This window comes from Scyliorhinus canicula, chromosome 9, assembly GCF_902713615.1.
Source record: "Scyliorhinus canicula chromosome 9, sScyCan1.1, whole genome shotgun sequence".
Taxonomy (NCBI): Eukaryota; Metazoa; Chordata; class Chondrichthyes; order Carcharhiniformes; family Scyliorhinidae; genus Scyliorhinus; species Scyliorhinus canicula.
In genome coordinates, this window is record NC_052154.1 from 171,971,876 (window position 1) to 171,995,550 (window position 23,675).

The following is a 23,675-nucleotide window of genomic DNA, read 5'->3' on the forward strand; positions in this document are numbered from 1 at the left end:
ATTTCAACTATTTGTGTAATTCAGTTTGAGGAAATTTAATTTTGCAATCTGTAAACCAATCAAAAACTCGAGCTTCACTCTATTGATGCATATTTTGAGGATTGTGGCTTTACATTTTAGAATTATTTATTGTGGTATTGTTTCCTGCATTTCAAGCTTGTCAAAACAAATCATTTGTATACCTATGTGCAGTTGACTTTTCTCACAACATTGCGCTTATTTATCATTAATGATAGGTACTTACAGCAAGTGTTGCGAATCAGCTTTACAAGAGAATCTCACGCTAGAATGTTCCACAAACTTCTCAGTTACAACCTGCCGCAGGAAATGGCGAAGCTGAGGTAGGGCTTTATTGAATTAATAGCATTTACATGTGTGCTTTTAAAATCTAAAGTATTAAAACTTTAGATTTCAAAAGAAGAAACTCGGATAAATTCTTACTGAGTCAAACTTTTCTGTTCTAAACAGGCCATATGAATTTCCCAGTGCTTGCACATTTACCAGCCCTGACACAGTGGGTGCGATTCAGCGACCCTGCGCCAGGCGAATCACGCAAGAACCCCAAATCGGGCTCCACGCCGGGCCAATCGCGAGTCACCTGACTCGCTCTGCCGGCATGATCTGGATCTCTCCCTCCCTGGGCGAGATCCAGAACTGAGTATTCAAATGAGCCGAATGGTTCATTTTAAATACATGGACACCGGATTCACACGGCGCCCGGGACTCAACGACCTCGCCTGCGAGTCCTCACCAGTGCGTCGTTTAGTACTGATTCACACGAATGTGGACCAGCCGTAACAGCTCATGGAGGGGATCTCCCAGTTCATTGGAGACCCCTGGGTGGTGGGGGACAGGGCAGGAGGTGGTACCATGGCACTCGCCTTGGCATTACCCTCTCCCCAGCAGTTGAGACCTCGCACTAGGATTGCGTGCTCACGAAATTGGAATATACCGTAACAGCGATGAAACACACACAAGCCAATATTTCTTCAGATATTTGAGAAATACTAAAACTGTCCAGAACAGGGGAAGGCCAGCAATCTTTTATTTCATAGAAATCTAAAATAGCAATACTCAGCTTGTGTCTGTCTGGATAGATTTGATTTGTCAGTTTAAGCGGCATGTTTGTTGGTGGATGGTGCCTGCCACACAAACGGACATACGGCAGACTACAGTACGTCACGCTCGTGCAACTGTCAACAGCTGATGGTGGCAGCTGCGGGGTAGGGTGATTAGAGGAGCAAAGAAGCATTGCAGAAGGTATGGAGCCCAACAACAGTTACTGTGGCTGGAGAGAACATTTCACACAACTATTTGACACAACCTATTGTTCAAAAGCTATTCCTGGTGCTAAAAATGAAAATTCACTAGATTAGAATGAAAATGATTCAGAAAAGCCATCGGGTGAGTTTTAAGAATATATCAGCATTGATTCTGTAGACGAAGAAGATGATAACAGTCTATACTTTGCAGAGGTTCTACACAGTCTAACTCCAGTGAGCATGTCATTAACTTGAGGACGGAGCAGTTATGATGTTGCTGCGAAACTTGAATCCTAAACAAGAACTTTGTCGGGGAACAAAAACGGGAACCTGTTTTCGTTAATGATAGGTGCCAAATTTGTTAACAGGCAGATTTCAAGCAAATAGTGTGTTTATTCGTTGAGTAATACTGAGTCCATTCGATGTAAACCTCTCTTTTCAACTCTGTGGATAGAGGATTGGCTGACTGGCAGAAGGCAGAGAGTGGGGATAAAGGGGTCTTTTTCAGGATGGCAGCCGGTGACTCGTGGTGTGCCTCAGGGGTCTGTGCTGGGACCACAACTTTTTACAATATATTTTAATGATCTGGAAGAAGGAACTGTTGCTAAGTTAGCAGATGATACAAAGATCTGTAGAGAGACAGGTAGTATTGAGGAAGCAAAGGGGCTGCAGAAGGATTTGGACAAGCCAGGAGAGTGGGCAATGAAATGGCAAATGAAATACAATGTGGAAAAGTGTGAGGTTATACACTTTGGAAGGAGGAATTTAGGCATAGACTATTTTATAAATGGGGAAATGCTTAGGAAATCAGAAGCACAAAGGGGCATCCTTGCTCACGATTCTCTTAAGGTTAATGTGCAGGTTGTCGGCAGTTAGGAAGACAAATGAAATGTTAGCATTCATGTTGAGCGGGCTAGAATGCAAGACCAGGGATGTACTTCTGAGACTGTATAAGGCTCCTGTCAGACCCCATGTGGAGTATTGTGAGCCGTTTTGGGCCCCGTATCTAAGGAAGGATGTGCTGGCCTTGGAAAGGGTCCAGAGGAGGTTCACAAGAATGATCCCTGGAATGAAGAGCTTGTGGTATGAGGAACGGTTGAGGACTATGGGTCTGTACTCGTTGAGTTTAGAAGGATGAAGGGGGAGTACAAGATACTGCGAGACCTGGATAGAATGGACGTGGAGAGGATGTTTCCACTTGTGGGAAATACTAGAACCAGAGGACACCATCTGAGACTAAAGGAACAATCCTTTAAAACAGAGCTGAGGAGGAATTTCTTCAGCCAGAGGGTGATGAATCTGTGGAACTCTTTGCCGCAGAAGGCTGTGGAGGCCAAATCACTGAGTATCTTCAAGACCGAGATAGATAGGTTTTGATTAATAAGAGGATCAGGGGTTATGGGGAGAAGGCAGGAGAATGGGGATGAGAAAATATCAGCATGATTGAGTGGTGGAGCAGACTCGATGGGCCAAGTGGCCTAATTCTGCTCCTATGTCTTATGGCCTTGTGTTTCCTAATTAGTCTTTCATATTCTATGACCATAAACAGGCCACAAAGTCAAATTTTTGACAAAATTTGTATTTGTATCCCTAGATTTGTTTTTACACATACACAAGATATTTTAATTCTGTTAACATCTTTGGTGAAAGAATAACTAGAAATGCTGTATTTAAAGAAGTATTGTTGTAATAAAGATACTAACCTGACCGCAAATGTTTTGCAGGTCTCTGTTAGTTATTTAATGCTCTGTTTATAAAAGTGCAACGTTGCTATTTACTGTGAATGCTGGTGTTGCACTTCGCAGTTGTAACACATTTGTATATTTTGTAAGAAGATAGCTTGAACATTTTAAATTGCTAAATTGCTTTTAATGAGCACAACGTACAACTAGCGAGATATGCACATTTTACTACACAACCCTTGAACAAATTGGTGCATCAGTACATTCCCCCCGCAATCGATGGTAAAATATAGTTCCTTTTAAACAAGTCAGTTAGTATTCCGAGAGAGTGGTATCTGTTGTACTTGTGAATCCAGCATTGGAAACTCGAGCTTTACGCTATCATTTACAGTCGCTCTTTCATTCTGCTCAGGTCTTTGCTTCAAGCAACTCCATCGCCAATTGTTTTCTGTCACAATGATTGTCAGGAAGGTAAGATGGCTTATATTTTATGCATAAAAATAAAAGTTGCTTCATTTGGCTGACCGTAATGTTTATTCTCTTTTTGGAAGATTTTTAATTTGGAATTATTTGCAGTGCCCAATTAGGTCAAAGTGTAAAGCCTTGGGGCATATGTGTCCAATACCTCATCTGATTTCTTCTTTTCATCCCAGGTAATCTCCTGCTACTGGAACACACTGAGAACCCTGGTGATCAGAAACTGATGCTCATTGACTTTGAATACAGCAGCTATAATTTCAGGTAATTGTAGTTTTGTTTAAAATGAAGATAAAATTAATGGATGGAGCACGATGGTTAGCACTGTTGCTTCACAGCTCCAGGGTCCCAAGTTTGATTCCTGGCTTGGGTCGCTCTCTGTGCGGAGTCTGCATGTTCTCGTGGGTTTGCTCCCATGGTCCAAAGATGTGCAGGTTCGGTGGATTGGCCACGCTAAATTGCTCCTGGTGTCCAAAAAGGTTAGGTTGGGTTACGGGAACAGGGTGGAGGTGTGGGCTTAAGTCGGGTGCTCTTTGCAAGGGCTGGTGCAGACTCGATGGGCCGAATGGCCTCCTGCTCTATAAATTCTATGATATGTGATTGGAGTCTTCCTGTGGTGTCTGATGATAACTAATCATCCCTGATTATACATAACCTCATCTCATGAAATCTTAACTTTTAGAATGAACTCCACAACCTATTCTTATCCCTCAAAATTTGAGAGTATTTGTGGCATTTCCTTTTGGATGTTGAATCGCTCCTGGTTAGAAAGTGAATTACTAAGCGATTGACTGGACCTTTTCATCAGTACATGTAATTGGATTGAGAATATTACTGCAAGGAACACATTGTTTTCTGAGATAGTGTTCACTTCAGCATTACCACTATATGACTAACTCACAGATGTGTCTTATCCTCATTAAATTTGGGGATTAGAGTCAGCAGGCTGCTGGCAATAATAGATTTAGGATGATTAAAAATTAGAAGTAAAAATAGAACATTTTGATGATGCACATCACATTTGTCATCATCTGCAAAGCAAAGAGACTGGTTATAGTGTTTCACCATGCTGAAGGCCAGGAGATTAACTGGCATTTTAGTGAGATTGAAAAAAACAGACAAAGGAGCAAATGGGTGATGGGGAAAATCCGATGAATATACCAATTGCAAATAAACATTTATTGCATTAAATGACTTGCAAACTGAAGCAGGTATTATAATAGATCATCAATGAAATGACATTGACATATATATCGAATGGATTGGCGTATAAGAGAAAGGAAGTCTTCCTGCAGTTGTGTAGGGTTTCAGTGAGACCACACCTGGACTATTGTGTCCATTGTGGGCTCCTGACATGAGGAAGGATGCCTTGGAGAAGGCTCAATGAAGGTTCACTTGAGTGATTCCCGGGATGAGACTTTGTCTTATGAGGGGAGATTACGTAAAATGGGTCTATATTCTCTGGGATTTAGAAAAATGATGAGTGACCCACGTGAAATTCTTGAAATTCTTGCAAGGTTTCTTATTTTTATAGGATGGGCATTGCTGGCCGGCCCAGCCTTTGTTTCCCATCACTAATTACCCTTGAGAAGGTGGTGGTGATCCACCTTGAATCACTGCAGTCCATGGTGGTGTAAAGTATACTGTTATGAATGCAGTTCCAGGATTTTGATCCAGTGACGAGTGAAGGAATGGCGATATAGTTACAAGTCAAGATGGTGTGTGATGGGTGGCGCATAGAGGACCCGGGTTTGATCCTAGCCCTGGGTCACAGTCCGTGTGGAGTTTACACATTCTCCCCGTGTCTGCATGGGTCACGCCCCCACAACCCAAAAGATGTGCAGGGTAGGTGAATTGGCCACGCTAAATTGCCCCTTAATTGGGGCACAAATAATTTATAAAAATTTACGCTAAATTTAAAAAAGGATGTTATGTGGCTTGCATCTACTGCCTTCCTAGGTTGTAGAGGTTGCAGATTTGGAAGGTGCTGTTGAAGGGGTGCTGGTGAATTACTGCACTGCATCTTGTATATAGCACACACTGCTGCTACTGTGCACGTGTCGTGGAAGGATGGAATGTTTAGGTTGCTGGATAGGGTGCCAATCAAGCAGGCCACTTTGTCCTGGATGGTTTCGAGCTTCTTGATTGTTTTTGGAGCTATACTCATCCAGGCAAGTGGAGGGTATTTCCATCACACACCTGATTGGTGCCTTGTAGATGGATCGGCTTTACCGAGCCAGGATCTTAGTTATTTGCCTCTGAATTCCCAGCCTGTGTTGTGTTCTTGGGGCCACATTATTTATATGATGGGTCTAGTTCAGTTCCTGGTCAATGGTTATTGATGATGGGGGATTCAACAATGATAATGCCGTTGAATGTCAAGAGGAGATTGTCATTGCCTGATATCTGTGTATTGCAAATGTAGTTTGCCACTAGTCTGCCCAAACCTTAATGTTGTCTAGGTTTTTTAAAAATTACTTTATCAGAGTTACAAAGCCAGATCTCAGAGTGTGGACAGGGCAAACCCCTAATCCTGCTCCAAAAACCAATTCAAATTGAATCATGGTCCCGATAAGAGAGACATACCAGGTCCAGGCATTATACCTGACCTCACTGTGGATGTGAACTGCTTCATTATCTGCGGAATTGCAAATGGCGCTGAACATTGTGCAATCTTCAATGATCACCCCTACTTGACTTGATGATGGAGGAAAGGTCAGTGATGAACCTGCTGAAGATTGTTGAGCCTGGGACACTACCGTGAGGAATTCCTACAGTGATGTCCTGGGATTGAGATCATTGACCTCCAATAACCACAACTTTTTTTTGTGCTGGGTCGGATTCTGACCAGTAGAGATTTCCCCCTCCTTCCTATTGATTTTAAATTTTGCCAGGGCTGCTTGATGCCGCATCTGGTCAAATGCTGCCTCTGTCGAGGGTAGTCACTCTCTCCCCTAACCTCTGGAATTCAGTTACGTGTTTGGGCCAAATCTGTAATGAGATCAGGAGCTGAAGGGCTCAGGCGGAACCCAAACTGAGCATCAGTGAGCAGGCGATTGCTGTGTAAGTGCTGCTTGACAGGGGCAGCACGGTAGCATTGTGGATAGCACAATCGCTCCAGGGTCCCAGGTTTGATTCCGGCTTGGGTCACTGTCTGTGCGGAGTCTGCACATCCTCCCCGTGTGTGCGTGGGTTTCCTCCGGGTACTCCGGTTTCCTCCCACAGTCCAAAGATGTGCAGGTTAGGTGGATTGGCCATGATAAATTGCCCTTAGTGTCCAAAATTGCCCTTAGTGTTGGGTGGGGTTACTGGATTATGGGGATAGGGTGGAGGTGTTGACCTTGGGTAGGGTGCTCTTTCCAAGAGCCGGTGCAGACTCGATGGGCCGAATGGCCTCCTTCTGCACTGTAAATTCTATGACTATTCTATGACAGTACTGTTGATGACCCATCACTGTGCTTATGATAAAGAGGAAGCTGATGGCATGGGAATTGGTTGGATTGTATTATCTCTGTTTCTTGTGGACAGGTCATGCCTGGGCAGAATTCCACATTGTCAGATTGCTTCCAGTGTTGTTACTGTGCTGGAACCTCTTGGCGAGGGGATCGACTAATTCTGGAACACAAGTCTTTAGTGCTATTGCTGGGATATTGACAGGGCTACAACCATCCATTCCAGTATCCAGTTGCCAGGGTTTCCTCCAGCTGGAGCGTCTGGACCTACGAATCACAGTCTCAGAATTACAGTCCCACCCGCTTACTCACTCTTACAACTTCTTCCATCGGGCAGGAGATACAGAAGTCTGAGAACACGCACGAACAGACTCAAAAACAGCTTCTTCCCCGCTGTTACCAGACTCCTAAATGACCCTCTTATGGACTGACCTCAATAACACTACACCCTGAATGCTTCATCCGATGTCGGTGCTTATGTAGTTACATTGTATATCTTGTGTTGCCCTATTATGTATTTTCTTTTATTCCCTTTTCTTCCCACGCAGAAAAATACTTTTCACTGTACCTCGGTACACGTGACAATAAACAAATCCAATCCAATCCAGAATAAGGCGTCATCCATTTAGAACAGCAGATGAGGAGGAGAGAGGGTTGTAAATCTTTGGAATTCTCATCCCAGAGGGCTTGTGGATATTTGATCATTAAGTGTATTCAAGGGTGAGATCACACAAGATTTTTCGACACAAGGGAATCAAGGGGTATGGAAATAAGGCCCAGGAAAGTAGAGTTGAAGTAGATGAGTCATGATGCTGATTGGTGGAGTAAGTGCAAGGAGCCATGAGCCTACTCTTATTTCTCATGCCATTACTTTTAAATAGAAAGAAAATTAGTGCACATAATGGGGAAGTGAGTGACAGGTTGAAAGGACACCAGATACCCGACCCACTATTTGTGTATTCTGTTTTCTTTTTCATGTGTCTCCTTCTTACTGGCAAGTTCGCAGGTCATTTAATGCAGTATCTCCCAATCCGGTGTATCAATTGGTTCTTGCCACCACATTTAAAAAAAATAAATTTAGAGTATCCAATTAATTTTTTCCAATTAAGGGGCAATTTGGTGTGTCCAATCCACCTACTCTGTACATCTTTGGGTTGTGGGGGCGAAACCCACGCAAACACGGGGAGAATGTGCAAACTCCACACGGACGGTGACCCAGAGCCGGGATCGAACCTGGGACCTCAGCGCCGTGAGGCAGCAGTGCTAACTGCTGCACCAACATGCTGCCCTCTCTCCACCACATTTACAGTATTTGTACTTGTTTATTTTAATGAAAATTCATATTTACAAAGGAGGATAGGTAGAAACCAGACATTTCTATTGATCTTAAATTGTAATCCCTATCTTGACGAATCATCAGTTAATTATAAACTACTCCGCTCAACAACTTGTTTTTCTCGCACCCTTCGTGTAATAAGATGTCCCAAGGTTCTTCACAGAAGCATGATAAAACATAACATGACAGGCCATATAAGGACATATTAGGTCAGGTGATCAACTGCTTAGTCAGAAAGGTAGGTTTTAAGGAATGCCTTAAAGTGGGAAGGTGAGCTAGAGAGGCCGAAGAATGTGGGGAGGGAATTCCAGAGTTAGGAGGGATTTCAAAACCAGGATGAAAATTTAAACATCAACACCACACTTGACCAACTTAAGTAAAAACAAACCTGAACTTTACTGAGTCTTTCTCTGTAGCTGTAACTCTCCCATGCCAGCAAACCTGTGCTGCATCTCTTTCAATGCTTTTATACCCATTCTAACATGATGTGCCCAAAATGGCATCTTCAGTCCACAGCCTTCAACGTCACTGCGTCTATGCATTCTTTGTCTCTTATATACAAAACTAAATGTTCAGTTTGTCTACATGTGACCTTATTTACCTGCATTGCTGGCTTTTAATGGGCTGTATTTACCCACTATTGTCCCTCTACTAAGTTTTAAATCTTCCCATTTTATGAGAATCTCACACCATGGGCGCGATTCTCCGCAAATGCGGAGAGTCGTGAAGGCTGCCCTGAAACCGGCCGTGTTTCCTGGCAGCCTCCGCGCCCCATCCCGGGACCCGATTCTGCTCCCCGGGCGGGGCTAGCAGCGGGGCCCCGTGAACTTCGGCATCGCGGGCTTAGCGAATTTCGCTTACCCCGCGCACCAAAGTTAACGATGGCTGACGCATATGATGACGTCAGCCGCGCATGCGCGGATTGGACGGCTCCAACCCGCGCATGCGCAGATGACGTCATCACGCATATGCGTGAAACCCGCGCATGCGCGGGCCGTTATGCCCCTCAGCCGCCCCGCGGACTGATCAAGTGGGGCGGCGGAGTAACAAAGAGTGCGCGGGGTTCGTACCCGCTGCCCGCGATCGGTACCCACCAATCGCCGTGGTGCGGCCGTAAAGGCCTAGGAAATCGGCCCATCGGCTAGGGGAGAATCGCTGCTCGCCGTAAAAAAGCAGCGATTCGTGTCGTGGGGGGGGGGGGGGGGGGGGGAATAGCGGGAGGTCGGGAAAAATGTCGGGAAGGCCCTCCCGCTATTCTCCGACCCGTCGGGGGGGGCGGAGAATCGCGCCCATATCTTTCTATCTTGAACTATGTCTCTCTGGCCACCTGCTAGAATATCTATACCCTCGTAGGGGCAATTTATCATGGCTAATCCACCTAGCAAGCACATCTTTGGACAGTGGGGAGAAAATCAGACCATCCAGAGGAAACCCATGCAAAAAGACACAGCGCGCGCAAACTCCACACACAGTCATCCAAGGTCGGAATCAAACCCGGGTCCCTGGCGCTGTGAAGCAACAGTGCTAACCACTGTGCCATCGTGCCTCCAACCAATTTGATATCTTCTGAAAATTCTGATAATTGTGACTTTCCATTCATGAGGTATATATTGGACAGATTTAAGTGTGACTTTCAAAAGGGAATGTGGGGTTCAGGGGAAAGGGCAGGGAGAGTGGAACTAGCTGAATAGCTCGTGCAGAGAGTTGGTGTGGACTGGGTGCAGTGAGTGACCTGCTTTGGTGCTGTAACCATATATCGTAAATATGAATACACTCTCTCTGGCACACCTCGTCATTTCTTTCCAAATCTGAATCATAAAATATATTTTACAGAAGAGTACTTTAAATGGGTTTTCAGTTGATGGAAAATATGATCTATGTATGAAGTAAGTATTACTGGGCGATGCTAACAGACAAATTTGGTTGCACCATTTATAGAAAGAGGAAATTGCTCACAAAAGAAATCCTAACGTTGATACATTATCATAAATATTTGGCTGTGACAATCCTTAGTTCTTTATTGCATGCATTAATAACTGAGATGTAGAATAAATAAATAGGACTCTTTACCAAAAATGTTCTTTTTTTACTGTAGAGGGTTTGATTTTGGAAATCACTTCTGTGAATGGATGTATGACTACAACTGTGACGAGTATCCATTTTTCAAAACTGATATCAAGAATTACCCCTCCAAAATGCAGCAGGTATGTTATTTAATTTTCAATGAATTCTTTTTTAACCATTAAATTCCAAAGCACAATCTGCAATGATTCTACATTTTATGGTTTCAATCATAATGCTGATCACAAATCATTAATATCCGTGAGTTACTGTTGGTATGACTATCTCAATCCCTCAACCCTTGTTTTATTTCTAGATGGTCACATTTAACAGTTAAATAAATCAAAGTAAGATCAATTTCAAATACAGTTTTGAGATTCTATTTCCATCTGTAGCCTACTCTTGATGTTATGCACTCATCACTGTATAATGCCAATCTCATCAAATGGACCCTGCTCTCTCTCTGATGTATCTGGCATGTTTGAGAAAGATACCAACCAATCAATGAAAATAGGCACTGCAAGATGTAGATGTGACTCTAACTTCCCAGGTTTAGCTGCTCATGAGCATGTTGGCCTAAAATGGTTGACATGGTGACATCATCACCATTAGCAACCCCACAAAATGTTGGCCAGAGGACCAGCAGATCTCTGCAGACTGCTGATGCAGGAGGTCCTTCCCCATGACGACAGTGCTATCCCTACATGCTAGGACCAAGGTGCACATTATCACGGTCAGCTTGTTTATGAAAAGGTGCCCGTAGCAGCTCGGAACAAGGCTTGAGGCATCTGAGCTCGAGGCTGAGGGGTGGGTTTGCATCTGGATAATGTTAATGGAATTTGGAAGTTCCAGTAGACTTGGCATTAAATTCCCAAATTCAAAGCCGGAGAGGCTTTTAAAATATTTTGAGGCCTTGATTGTGAATTGTTCTCATTCCTGCTGCAAAACATTTTCATTAATGAAACTTGATCCCACACAAATTATGCATGGATTTTTGCAGGACAACTTCCATTCGTTGAGCAGTTGTGTTTACTGCAGACTTCCAAGTCAAGGTGAATACTTGAATGATTTTGGAAGCCACAAGCACTTTTTCACCCATTTCCACAATACCATGGCATTTATTCAGAGGAACGACTCTTTAACTGAGTCATGGCATGAGCAATTCCCCAGGCTGGATTCCAGATCAATCCGGGAAGGCAGAAAGGATGACATGGTGACTCAGTTAAAGGATTCATTTCTAATTCTGGAGAGGGTTACTCACCACCTCCACTTTGGCAAGTTACTGGGAGTTTGGGAAACAGGTGCCTGGCTATTTATGCCAAAATGTGAAGTTAATATTGCTGTTAAGTCGATTATAATATTTAAATATCTTGCCTGACACCTGCACAGTTGTTTCCCACTCACCTTCAAACCTACCCTGTGAAACCTGGGAGTGGACGGGATAATTTTGGCATCCCGACCCAGTGCCACTTCTAGGTAATTTAACTGCCCATTTGTACCAAAGCATTGAAAGAGATGCAGCATTCTAAAATGAGATGTTAGAATCTAAGAATAAAGGGTAGCAAATTTCAAACAGATTTGAGGAGAAACTACTCCCATAGGGTTGTGAATCTGTGGAATTTTCTACCCCAGAGTGCGATGGGTGCAGGGTCAGTGAGTAAATTTAAGGAGGAGTTAGAGATTTTTATTGGTGATGGGTCGAAGGGTTTTTCCAGGCCAGTGGAGTTGAGGCCAGAATGGGATCAGCCATGATCACATTGAGGGTGTTGGTCTCGGGAGGCTAAATTGCCTACTCCTGCTCCTAGATCATGTGTTCTAGGCGGGCGATGCTCTGGCTGATTTTGCACTCCCGCTCTTGGTCTGTTTCATTGTAGGTAGCAGATGAGGAACATATCAGCCATGATAGAATGGCGGACCAGACTCGATGGGCCGAATGGCCTCATTCTGCTCCTGTATCTTATGAACTTATGAGAACCGTGATGTCATTTGCTCACAGGCTCCGTATCCTAATTCCATATTCATTCTATCCTCCACTGCTTTTAAAAAAATTAGTCAATTCTTTTGCTTCATTTGAAAAGACTGCAGAAGAATTGGGGTGCGCTGATGAGGCAGATTGTTTCGTATCTTCCATTTCAGCCATTCAAGTAGGGAATTGGGGAGGAGCCAGCCAGGCTTGAGCCTTTAAGTAGGAGCCTGCCTTGCCACTTAAGTGAGTTTTGATTTTGGAAATTCCAGCAGGGTTAGCCTTGCCCAATTTGGATGAGTGGAGCTTCTAGTGCTTCATTGATTGTATGGCACCATTTTAATGACCTTCAAGTTCTTCAAGATGGCAGCTTTAAGAAAAGCTTTTACTTGCAACATCCAAAAATTCTACCAAAATTCCTATGGTTAATAAAAAGCAATGTAAGTTGCATGTTTTATTCCATGAGGAAGACAATTGGCCCATCTACCTCAACTCCCATCATATCCTCCAACTCAAGTCAAAACATCCAATTCTTCCTTAAATATTCAACTTGAGGGTTTGCCTCTATCCTTCTACTTGGAAAACCATTCTGGGTAATTAATATGTTGTCTGAAAAAGTACCTCCGAACGTCAATCCTGAATTTGTTTTGTTTTTGTTGCAAGTTTGCGCCTTTGAACTTTTTATGTTACAGTTGCGGTTTAACATAAAATAGAGTTTGGAATTAATATTTCCTACTCTGCAAAATTTGCACATGTCCCTCAATTTCAGCCACTCACTCATTAATTACATTAAATGTTCTGATATGGACTCTTATCAATCAAATGAGGTCAGACCAACAAATAAAATGTACAACTTTTGCAATTTCTTTATTTAATTTGAATATCTTTGTTGCAGACCACATAATAATGCGTGCCAGACTGGTTTCTCACTGAAAAAAAACTTTTATTATTGTTCTATGACAGCTCCATTTTATCAGGGTTTACAGTGCTGAGTTGGAGAATGAATTTGACGACTTGGATGACAAACAGATGGCAAAAATGGAGGATCAAATGATAGAAGAGATAAATAGGTAATTATTACAATTGGTGACACTGTTTCTTAAATAACCGTTATTCACCCTCTGCAGTTCAGTATACACCTGTATGGTTAAAAAGTGCAACCTGCGCTCCATCATGAACTTGTATGGTAAAACCAAATTCCAAAGTGGGGAAACATTCCAATGAATCGAAAGCGATAATAGATAGGGTAAGTGAGTGGGCAAAGACTTGGCAAATGGGAGTGAAACATGGGAACATGTGAAATTGTCCCTTTTGGCAGGAAGAATAAGAAAGGAGCATATTATCTATATGGTGAGAGGTTGCAGAGCTCCGAGATGCAGAGGGATCTGGGTGTCCTCGTGCCTGAATCAAAGGGCTAGCATATAGGTAATTCGGAAAGTTAATAGAATGTTATTGTTTATTGTGAGAGGAATTGAACACCAGTAGGAAGGTTATACTTTGGTTGTACATGGGTATTAGTGAGACCACATCTGGAGGACTATGTACAGTAGTGATCTCCGAAATTACGGAAAGATTGATCAGAAGCAGTTCGGAGAAGATTTCCCAAACTAATACCTGGAATGGGTGGGTTGTCCTAGGAGGAAAGGTTACACAGGCTCGGTTTGTTTCCGAGTTTAGAAGAGTAAGTGGAGACTTGATTGAAACATATAAGATCCTGAGGGGTCTTGTCAGGGCTTTGGAGAGGATGTTTCCTCTTGTGGGAGAATCCAGTACTGGGGGGGGGGGGGGGGGTCACTGTACCACTGTTTCAAAGTAAGGAATCATCCATTTGAGTCAGAGATGAGGAGAATTACTTTCTTTGAGGCTTGAGATTCTTTAGACCTCTCCCTCAAAAGGTGGTGGATGCAGAGTCTTTGAACATTTTTAAGGCAGAGGTAGGGAGATGCTTGATCAGAAAAGGCTGAAAGGTTATCGGGGTTGGGTGGGAATGTGGGGTTCAGGTTATAATCGGATCAGCCATGGTCTTACTGAATAGCGGAGCAGACTCAAAGGGCTAACTGCTCCTAATTCATCATTAGTTTGTATGAATCAGTTCACTTGACAGATAACTGGGTGCAATAATACTTCTGTTAAAATGCATTGGGCCTTGGGGGTCACTTCAGGGGCTCCAGAGATGAGCTCCTCAGTGCACAAAACGGAGCTATGGGCGGCCACGGCTGTGCATTCCCCGCTGAGACCGTGAGCGCTGTCACATACCGTTGTGTTTCTCAGCGCTGTAAGCACCAGGAAACGCACAGCTAAACACGCTCACCGTGGGACTTTGTTCCCATTTAGTTAAATCTCGCCTGATTCGTTTTTTTCTTGAAATGGGGGCAGTGAGAGAATGCAAACGGCTGGAATTCTCCGGTCATTGCCATTCACTTTTCCCGCTGGAAGAGCACTGCCAACCGTGTGTTTCCTGGCGGCGTGAGGAATCACATTGAAAAGTGGTGGGAAGATAGAATCCCACCGCCAGTGAATGGTGCGCACCCGAGAGACAACTGCCTGGGGGGGCCGGAGAATGCAGCCCAATATATTTTGGACTAGTGAAATGATATGTCATGGTATTTAATAGTCCTGTATATTCCTATATTGCCATGTTAAGTAAAGTTACTCCTTTCTGATCTATTAATTCAACTGTGACATCTATTGATATTGTACGTATTTAAAATTTGCAGATATGCACTTGCGTCACATTTCTTTTGGGGCTTGTGGTCCATTATTCAGGCTCGGATTTCAGCAATCGAATTTGGATATTTGGTGAGTGAAATATAATTGTTACAAGTTTGGAAAGAAAGCACACGTGGCTTTCATTTACCTTCGTTCACTTATTGATCAAAATTGTGGTATCTTTGTTCTTGCGATAAAACATTTTCTCGATATTAGGAGACGGGGTTATAAGTGAGGATTGAATTTCCATTCTGAAGTATTTTAAACTGCTAACTGTAAATCATTTCTTTCGCAGGATTATGCTTTAGCAAGATTTGAAACTTACTTCGAACAGAAGAAGCAGCTAGGCGTTTGACGATTGGGAAAACGTTGGGAGCAGTCAGTGTTGTCGAGTAAAGACGAAGACGCAAGCAAAATTAAGTGTCAAGAGTCGACTATGGAAAACCACAGCAGTGTTCAGCAGAGATATGGACTGTGGATTTGTTTCATGTGGTAGAAGTTTAGAAAATGGACCTGTAGAATTAAAGACAAAAAATATAAGCTTACGTTCTGCAAAAATGAAGGCCTGTTTACTCTTTCAGAACTTGCTTTGTGAATAGAACTTTGAAAACTGCAGTAATATTAATCCGGTACAAAATTGCTAATTAATTCTCCGGACTGAGCTTCATTTGTTAAAGTAGATGTTTAGTGAACAATTAGGTAGTGTACACCCAAATCCTCCTCTGGCTGGAAAATGTGACTTGTCTTTTTTAAGTGCTTTTTACATGTTCTGTGTTTTTTTTTTGTTGACAAAACAACTTTTGGGTAAAGAGAGAGAAAAGTTGATTCAAAACCTGGAAGTACTTGCCTAGAAATCTATATTAAAAGACAGACTCATCGCTATATGTAGTACAATGTGAAAATCGGTAAACCTCCTGAAGCTGAGGTTGCATGTCCAACACAATCTAATTTTGCTTCAATAATGACACGGCTGGTGAAAGAATATTGGAACCAAGTTGTTCTAATACAACAGACTGACATCTGAGCCAGACGGGGCAGTAGTACAAATGACCCTGTTGATGATTGACCAGTTAGCTGACTGATGGGACTCGAAAGGGGTGGGGTGTGGGTGGGAGGGGGGGGGGGGGGGGGGGGGGGGGCCTAGCTGCTTTAGCATCGGAATATTTTTCAGTGAACTGTGCTGCAATCTGCACATTTTTAACCTGTTAAACTCCATGAGTAGCATTACATACGCTTGGGTAATCTCTAGTTTATAGCTGGTGCCAATCTGTGCCTACATTTATTTTGATCTTATACGGAGCATGCCGCTAGGAAAGAAAATGTGAACTCTGGCAATAGATAGTCAAATAATGTGTATTTCTCGGTAGACTGATGTGGAAAGTTGTGAATGATAATTCTTTCTGACATGTCATAGTTTAGAAGACGGGAAAAAAAATCATAGTTTGAGATATTAAGTTGTAGTGGTTTTATGGCGTTTCTTGTTTGTTGTTTGTCATTATGCAGCTGAGCCTCAGCTTTTGAAAAAATACAATTTCATTAATGTTGTTATTCTTATTTCTAAATAACAAAATGTAGAATAAGCAAGGTAATATGTTTTTAGTTGTAAGTTTGAAACCTGTATTATTTGCAGTCAAATCTCTGAAAAAAATTAGCAGAAGTACTCTTCTGCTTTAAAACTAGTCATAAAAAAAGGTGAAATACGGTTTTGGCAAGAACCCAAAATGCATAATGGAAGATTAGTTGCTCATTATATGCCCAGCCCAATTTTGCTTTCAGTCAAGTTAAAGTGAGTGGGGCAGGATGTATAATGGGCAGCCAGTTTGCTATCACATGTTCTGTTCCCTTGCTGAAACTCCGTTTCAACTCCAGTATGCCACTTCCTGACCTATTTCTGCGGCAGCCTGTTTTGTAGTTTCATTCGCAAATTCCCAGGAAAATTGCATTATGAACTTTGAGTACTACTGTTGTCAGTTTTCTGTGCATGAGGTAGAATGACAGTGACCAATATTTATTCATAGTTTTTTGTATTCTATTGTGTATTGTCTGTAACCCAATTGATGTGCCCACATGGAGGCATTTAAGCTAACACCTGAGCCTTTGCCTTTGTCTTGTTGAACATGTTATACTGTGTAAATAGTATGGTGAGTTCAGATGTTAAGACCAAAGCCAAAACTGATTGGAACGAGGTACTTTGCAAATTAGTTTAAAATTCTGACGATATGTCCGTCTTGACACTACTTCTTGAAGTATCTTGAGCACAATATTATTAATGAACCTGTCACTAACATACATGTTAACACCTACGTGTAGGTTTGTACATTTTTTTGCAGTAAATGAAGTATGGCAAATGAGTAGATTTTAGCTCATCATAATTAAGTTTCTTACTGGATATGGACATAGTAAACACCCAGTTTCCGGTAAAGTTCCAAATCCTATTGCAATAAACTTGTTTGTTAAAAATACTGTTTAAAGAGCTGTTTCCGAGTCAGACTAAGCTAATGACACTCAATTAAAATGTAAATTTTTAGTACAGTATTACATTTGGGTAGCACTGAATAATTCTTGGTGCAATGTTGCATTGTTTCTGACAATAACCAACATTGTTACTTTCGTGTAGTACTTCTGCTTTACTAGGAAGGTGCATGGGCACCTTACACGGTGATCTTTTCTGTAAGACAGAGTAAATTGCACTTGTGGAATTGCAGTTTAAGCAATCAGAATTTACCTTGTGTGTTGGAGAATTGATTTGTTATAAAAGAAAATATGACAAATGCTTTTACATTTTTAATGCAGTGATGTGGTGCATTATGTTTATTATGTTGATGCCAAATCAGTTGTATTTTTGTAAAATCTCACTGTATGCACAGTTTATGTACTGACATCAAAACTTTTATTAAAGCTTTTTTTTTTCCCTGGTGGCATAAGGAAATACTGATTGAAGACTATTCATTTTGCTGTCTATGTCAAAATGGCTAAAGATGGCCATAAATTCCGATCAAATTAATAGAAATTTCTAAATGCATATAGTTCCTTGTACTGTGATTGCAATGAATGCAGAGCATTGGAACTAAAATCCCCAAATAGAAACTATTTCATTGTCCTTTCCTGCCTTTTAATTACTCAATGTAAGATGTCATATATTTCTGCCACCTGGTTGAAATAGGGCCTGTGAAATAGGAAATACAAACAAAGCTAATGAAATAGACAAAGCGAATATAATTCACTTCCAAGACTATGGCAAAATTCAGAATGGATTCATAATGTATGTTCACTCACTTTGAAATCCATAACTTTCAGAGCTTTCAGTTCCTCCTGCTAGCTTCATTTTCGCCATCTAGTGGGTCTTATTTTAGGGAAGCGTGAAGAGTTTTGCCATGAGGCAACTTGTAACCACTAGGCCGGTTCAAATATTTTTGCCACGGCTGAAAGCATTTTGTTAAGTTTTTAAGGTCCAAAATCTAGGATCAGCAGACCAGCAAAGGAGCAGCATTTTCCTAGTACTCAATTCTTCTTTTTCCAATGAAGGGGCTATTTAGCGTGGCCAATATTTGGGTTTGGGGGTGAGACCCATGCAGACACCTAGAGAATGTGCAAACTCTACACGGATGGTGACCCGGGATCCAACCCGGATCCTCGGCGCCTTGAGGCAGCAGTGCTAGCCACTGTGCCACCGTGCTTCCTCCTCCCTCCCAATCGTGTGCTTAATGATCATGGCACCCACCCAACATATTTTGTGTGCTTTTGATCCCACTGAAGATGACTGGTATATAGGAAATTCGGTCCCAGTTTCTTAACTGTGGATAATTTTTACCCCTTTTATTCCGTTATAATTTATAGCTCAAGGGGATTTATGGGAGATTTTCGGGTTAATCATTGTTACCATTAACATAATGGATGTTCCAAAGGGAAGTAAGTCCACTTTTATTAGGGAGCACGGTAGCATTGTGGCTAGCACAATCGCTTCACAGCTCCAGGGTCCCAGGTTTGATTCTGGCTTGGGTCACTGTCTGCGCGTTGTCCCCGTGTGTGCGTGGGTTTCCTCCGGGTGCTCCGGTTTCCTCCCACAGTCCAAAGATGTGCAGGTTAGGTGGATTGGCCATGATAAATTGCCCTTAGTGTTCAAAATTGCCCTTAGTGTTGGGTGGGGTTGCTGGGTTATGGGGATGGGGTGGAGGTGTTAAGTAATTAAGATATCCAAAGAGATCATTAAGTCCCACTTTAATCAATGCATTCTGGCTTTAATACCGAGTGCTTGGGTGGATGAGGCGGGTGTATAGTGGGGAGTGATCAATTATTTTGTTTGAAAACCTTTAAATGAACATTGGCAAGTTCATGGTTACCCAGGCTTCTGTTGACAGGATCACTTCTGTCAACCTGAAATGATTTCAGAGGCAGCAGCAACGTTTAGCACTTATTTATCATACAATCTACAGTGCAGAAGGAGGCCATTCAGCCCATGTAGTCTGCACCGCCCCTCGAAAGAACACCCTGCCTAGGCCCAATCCCTGGCCCTATTCCTGTAACCACCCCCACCTGACCTTTGGACACGAAGGGAAATTTAGCATGGCCAATCCACCTAACCCGCACATTTTTGGATTGTGGGAGGAATCGAGCACCTGCAGAAAACGCATGCAGACACTGGGAGAACATGCAAATTCCACACAGTTACCAGACGTTGGTATTGAGCCTGGGTCCCTGGTGCTTTGAGGCTGCAGTGCTAACCATTGTGCTGCCCCACATTTCAGCTCCAGCTCGAAGGATGGGTATGTGAGCTTCCTCAAGACGTCAGAGAAATTGTGAATCAGGAAGCTCAGGCTTCAGGAAGCAGATTTCCTCCCAAGAAGAGCAGGTGGCCACACGATGGCAATGACTTACCACAGCCCTCCAAATCTTCAGCTGCAGCTCCTTATAGCCGCCTGAGCAGGTAGATGGGGCCTTGGTTTAATGCCTCATCCAAAAGACGATGTGCCGAAGAGGAGGCAGAAGATCTCCCTAGATCACGGGATGAAAGCAGGGTGGGGGTGGGGGGTGATCCCAGTTCCGTGGGTGGCATAACCTGGCACCAAGTTCTGCTGGCAACAGCCACTATTGAGGACTGTGCCTTCCTCAAATGTCCAATCAGAGGGCCATATGTCTTCAAAGTCTGTAGATTGGGGTTGTGGAGGAGTCCGAATTAGTTGGTCAGGGCCCAGTGATGGAGGGAGGGAGCATGGAGGGAGTGTCACTGAGGACAGGTGATGTCATTACCACAATGTCAGCCATTGCCACCAGGAACCCCTCTGTGGACCAAGAGTTACACCAAATAAAGGTGCACCAAGATTAACAGAAGGACTTCCACTCCACCCTAAACTCTTCCTGACAAAAGGCAGGAAAGCTGCCAGAGTTTACCTGGTAATCTGTCCCCACATTAGTGAGCCCTCTGAAAGTAGGCAAAATGCCCACGGTTTGGAAGAGACCTTTAATTGGTTACTTAAATGGTTCAATTGGGCTCCAGGCAGGTAAATTGTCTACCACCTTCCCTGCCACTGGCAAAATGGCTTGATGGCAAGATGCCACTTTGTCAGCCTTTCCATCTCTGAACCCATCCCAGAAGGGCTGCTAAAGGCTCGAACAATGCAGCACTGGATCTTGGGCCTGATATTTGTTCCCAAACCTTGAAGAGGGACTTGCACCCAGAACACAGTGATTCAAAAGTGGGTGCTATCAACGGAGTCAAAGCTCACTCTGAGGAACTGGAGTCTGCAGCTGCCCATCTAGCTGCCGCTGGGAATCCTGCAGTGGACTCATCATGTGCACTGAACGTAATGTGTGACTTGAGTTCCATCACAAACCCTCTGGCAACCCCTTCCCCCATTCTGCCCTAACACCTCATACTAATAGTCAAGCTGCGAACATTAACAATCAAATTCACACTCTTTGCTTCCTGTAAAGGATAATCATAGCATTCACCAGACAGCTGATGTCCAGGATGAATGAGGTATGCAACAATATAGAGGCCATAACAATGAAGAGTTCCCACGAAATGCGTGCTGTCATTGAAATAAAGAGCATTAATCAAATACTAACACTTGTAAGCAACCAAGTGAATCCCTAAGACCTATTTCTGATACTTTGTTCCATTCTAGTTGAGCTGGAGGCAGGTTGTCTGTTAACCGGCTCTCATGGTTTAGATGCTGGTGGTGGACATTCTTGCAGCTCTTGAGAGCCCTGTCAAAGACTTCTCCACTGGCACCAGGGGCAGACTCAGAGGTAGTATGTGTGACGTTGTCTGAGGGCAGGGGAAAGTGGGGGAGCTTTGAGAAGATACCTCACTGCCATGTTGCCCCTCTCTGTCAGGGCCCACCTACTAGCTGGTCAAAATAAGGAGAGCATTTGGCTGCGTGTCACCGAGATGAGTCTTTACCACATCCTGCGTAATGAGGCAGTCAGCCTGGGCAGGCCATTGGTCAGGCCCAGCAAGCACTCCGTGTCCTGTCTCATCTGATTCTCCACAGGGATGGCCACTCTTTCCATGCAGGTGGCCATCAATGCCTGAGACATCATGGCTGTAATGCCAGAGATGGACTCCTCCAATCTCTCTCCAAGGTTATCCGGTGCCTCTGGAAATGCTGACAGCAGCACACACATTTCCCACAAGTTTCTTTTTATATATGACCCACCCAAGGCCCAGCACCTGTGTCCAACTGAGCAGAACTTGGACAACCCTGCATTCTTCAACAGGGACTCCCCACTGCTGTCCCTGTCTCCAACACCTCCTCCTGCTCACATGTGATGTGCGCTTCATCATGTACCACCCAATCTAGCTGTAATGCAGGATCCACCAAGGTGTGTGTATACCTGCATTGGTGGAGAGTACGCAGGAGTCATGCAACAGTGCATCCTCAGTGTGTTCCTCTTCCCCTCGTCATCACCTCAATCATCCGTGAAGGATCTGAGGGAAATGAAAGACGAGTTGAACAAAGAACAGTACAGCACAGAAACAGGCCCTTCGGCCCTCCAAGCCTGCGCAGATCATGTGTCCTAACTAGACCAACCACATGTATCCTTCAATACCCTGTCTCTTCGTGTGTCTATCCAGATATGTCTTAAAGGTCGCTAACATGTCTGCCTCAATCACCTCACTTGGCAGTGGATTCCAGACCATCACCACCCTCTGTGTAAAAAAACTTCCCCCACACATCTCCACTGAACCTTTCCCACCTCACCTTGAACTTGTGCCCCTTGTAATTGTCATTTCCGCCCTGGGAAAGAGCCTCCAACTGTTCACCCTTTCTATATCCCTCATAATTTAAAAAACTTCTATCTGGTCGTCCCTCAGTCTCCGTCTTTCTAGGGAGAGCAATCCCAGTTTATTCAATCTCTCCTCATAGCTAACACCCTCAATACCAGGCAACACCCTGGTAAACCCTTTCTGTCCTCTCTCCAAAGCCTCCACATCCTTCTGGTAGTGTGGTGACCAGAATTGGACACAGTATTCCAAATGTGGCCGAACCAACGTTCTATATAACTGTAACATAATTTGTGAACTTTTACACTCGATGCCCCGTCCGATGAAGGTAAGCACGCCATATTCTTTCTTTACCACCATTTCCACCTATGCTGCAACCTTTTTTTAAAAATAATTTTTATTCAAAATTTTTTGAAAAAGTAATTTTTTTTTACAAAGAACAGAAAAAAGAAAAAACAGCCCCCCCCCCCCCCCCCCCCCCCCGCGCATAGACAAAGGAAGAGGTAAATTAACACCCGCCATTCGCACAAAACACGCGCCCGCCCCTTCGACAAACCCCCCCCCCTCCCCGTGTATACGTAGAGGAAGAAATAAATCATCGCCCGCCATTAACATAGAGCAACTATGCCCGTCCCTCCGGTCCAAAACAATGAAACAACCCCCCCATCCCCTTCCTCCCCCCCCCCCCCCCCCCCCCCCCCCCCCCCCCCCCAGGCTGCTGCTGCTGCTGCTGGCCTTATTCCTATCGTTCTGCCAGGAAATCCAGAAATGGCTGCCACCTCCTGAAAAACCCCTGCACTGATCCCCTTAGGGCAAATTTCACCTTCTCTAGTTTAAGAAACGCTGCCGTATCGTTGACCCAGGCCTCCACGCTTGGGGGCCTCGCATCCTTCCACTGAAGAAGAATCCTCCGCTGGGCTACTAGGGACACAAAGGCCAGAACACCGGCCTCTTTCGCCTCCTGCACTCCTGGCTCCACTGCAACCCCAAAAATTGCAAGCCCCCAGCCCGGATTGACCCTGGATCCTACCACCCTCGACACCGTCGCTGCCACCCCCTTCCAAAATTCCCCCAGCGCTGGGCATGCCCAGAACATATGGGCATGATTTGCTGGGCTCCCCGAGCACCTGATACACCTGTCCTCACTCCCGAAGAACCGACTCATCCTTGTCCCCGTCATGTGAGCCCTATGTAGAACCTTAAACTGTATGAGGCCAAGCCTCGCACAAGAAGAGGAGTTCACCCTCCCCAGGGTGTCCACCCACGTCGCCTCCTCTATCTCCTCACCCAGCTCCTCCTCCCATTTACCCTTCAGCTCCTCGACCGAGGCCTCATCCATCTCCTGCATCACCTGGTACGCTGCCGAGATCCTCCCCTCACCAACCCACACCCCCGAGAGCACCCTGTCCTGGACCCCACGTGGCGGCAGCAGGGGGAACCCCGCCACCTGCCGCCTGACAAACGCCCTTACCTGTATGTACCTAAAGGCGCTCCCCAGGGGGAGC

The 23,675-nt window shown here is 44.1% G+C and overlaps 1 protein-coding gene across 4 annotated transcripts in view; it reads left to right on the plus strand.

The window, feature by feature from the left end:
* The window catches only part of chka (choline kinase alpha), a 70,245-nt gene extending 54,666 nt beyond the window's left edge, over nt 1–15,579 (plus strand). For all 4 annotated transcript variants that reach the window (XM_038808198.1, XM_038808200.1, XM_038808201.1 and 1 more), the window contains 7 exons: nt 237–341; nt 3,357–3,415; nt 3,598–3,685; nt 10,305–10,413; nt 13,197–13,303; nt 14,951–15,032; nt 15,238–15,579. In XM_038808198.1, the coding sequence (XP_038664126.1) occupies nt 237–341; nt 3,357–3,415; nt 3,598–3,685; nt 10,305–10,413; nt 13,197–13,303; nt 14,951–15,032; nt 15,238–15,297 (610 nt within the window). In that variant the 3' untranslated portion in view covers nt 15,298–15,579. The remainder of the gene's footprint in view (nt 1–236; nt 342–3,356; nt 3,416–3,597; nt 3,686–10,304; nt 10,414–13,196; nt 13,304–14,950; nt 15,033–15,237) is intronic.
* The last annotated feature ends 8,096 nt before the right edge of the window (nt 15,580–23,675 follow it).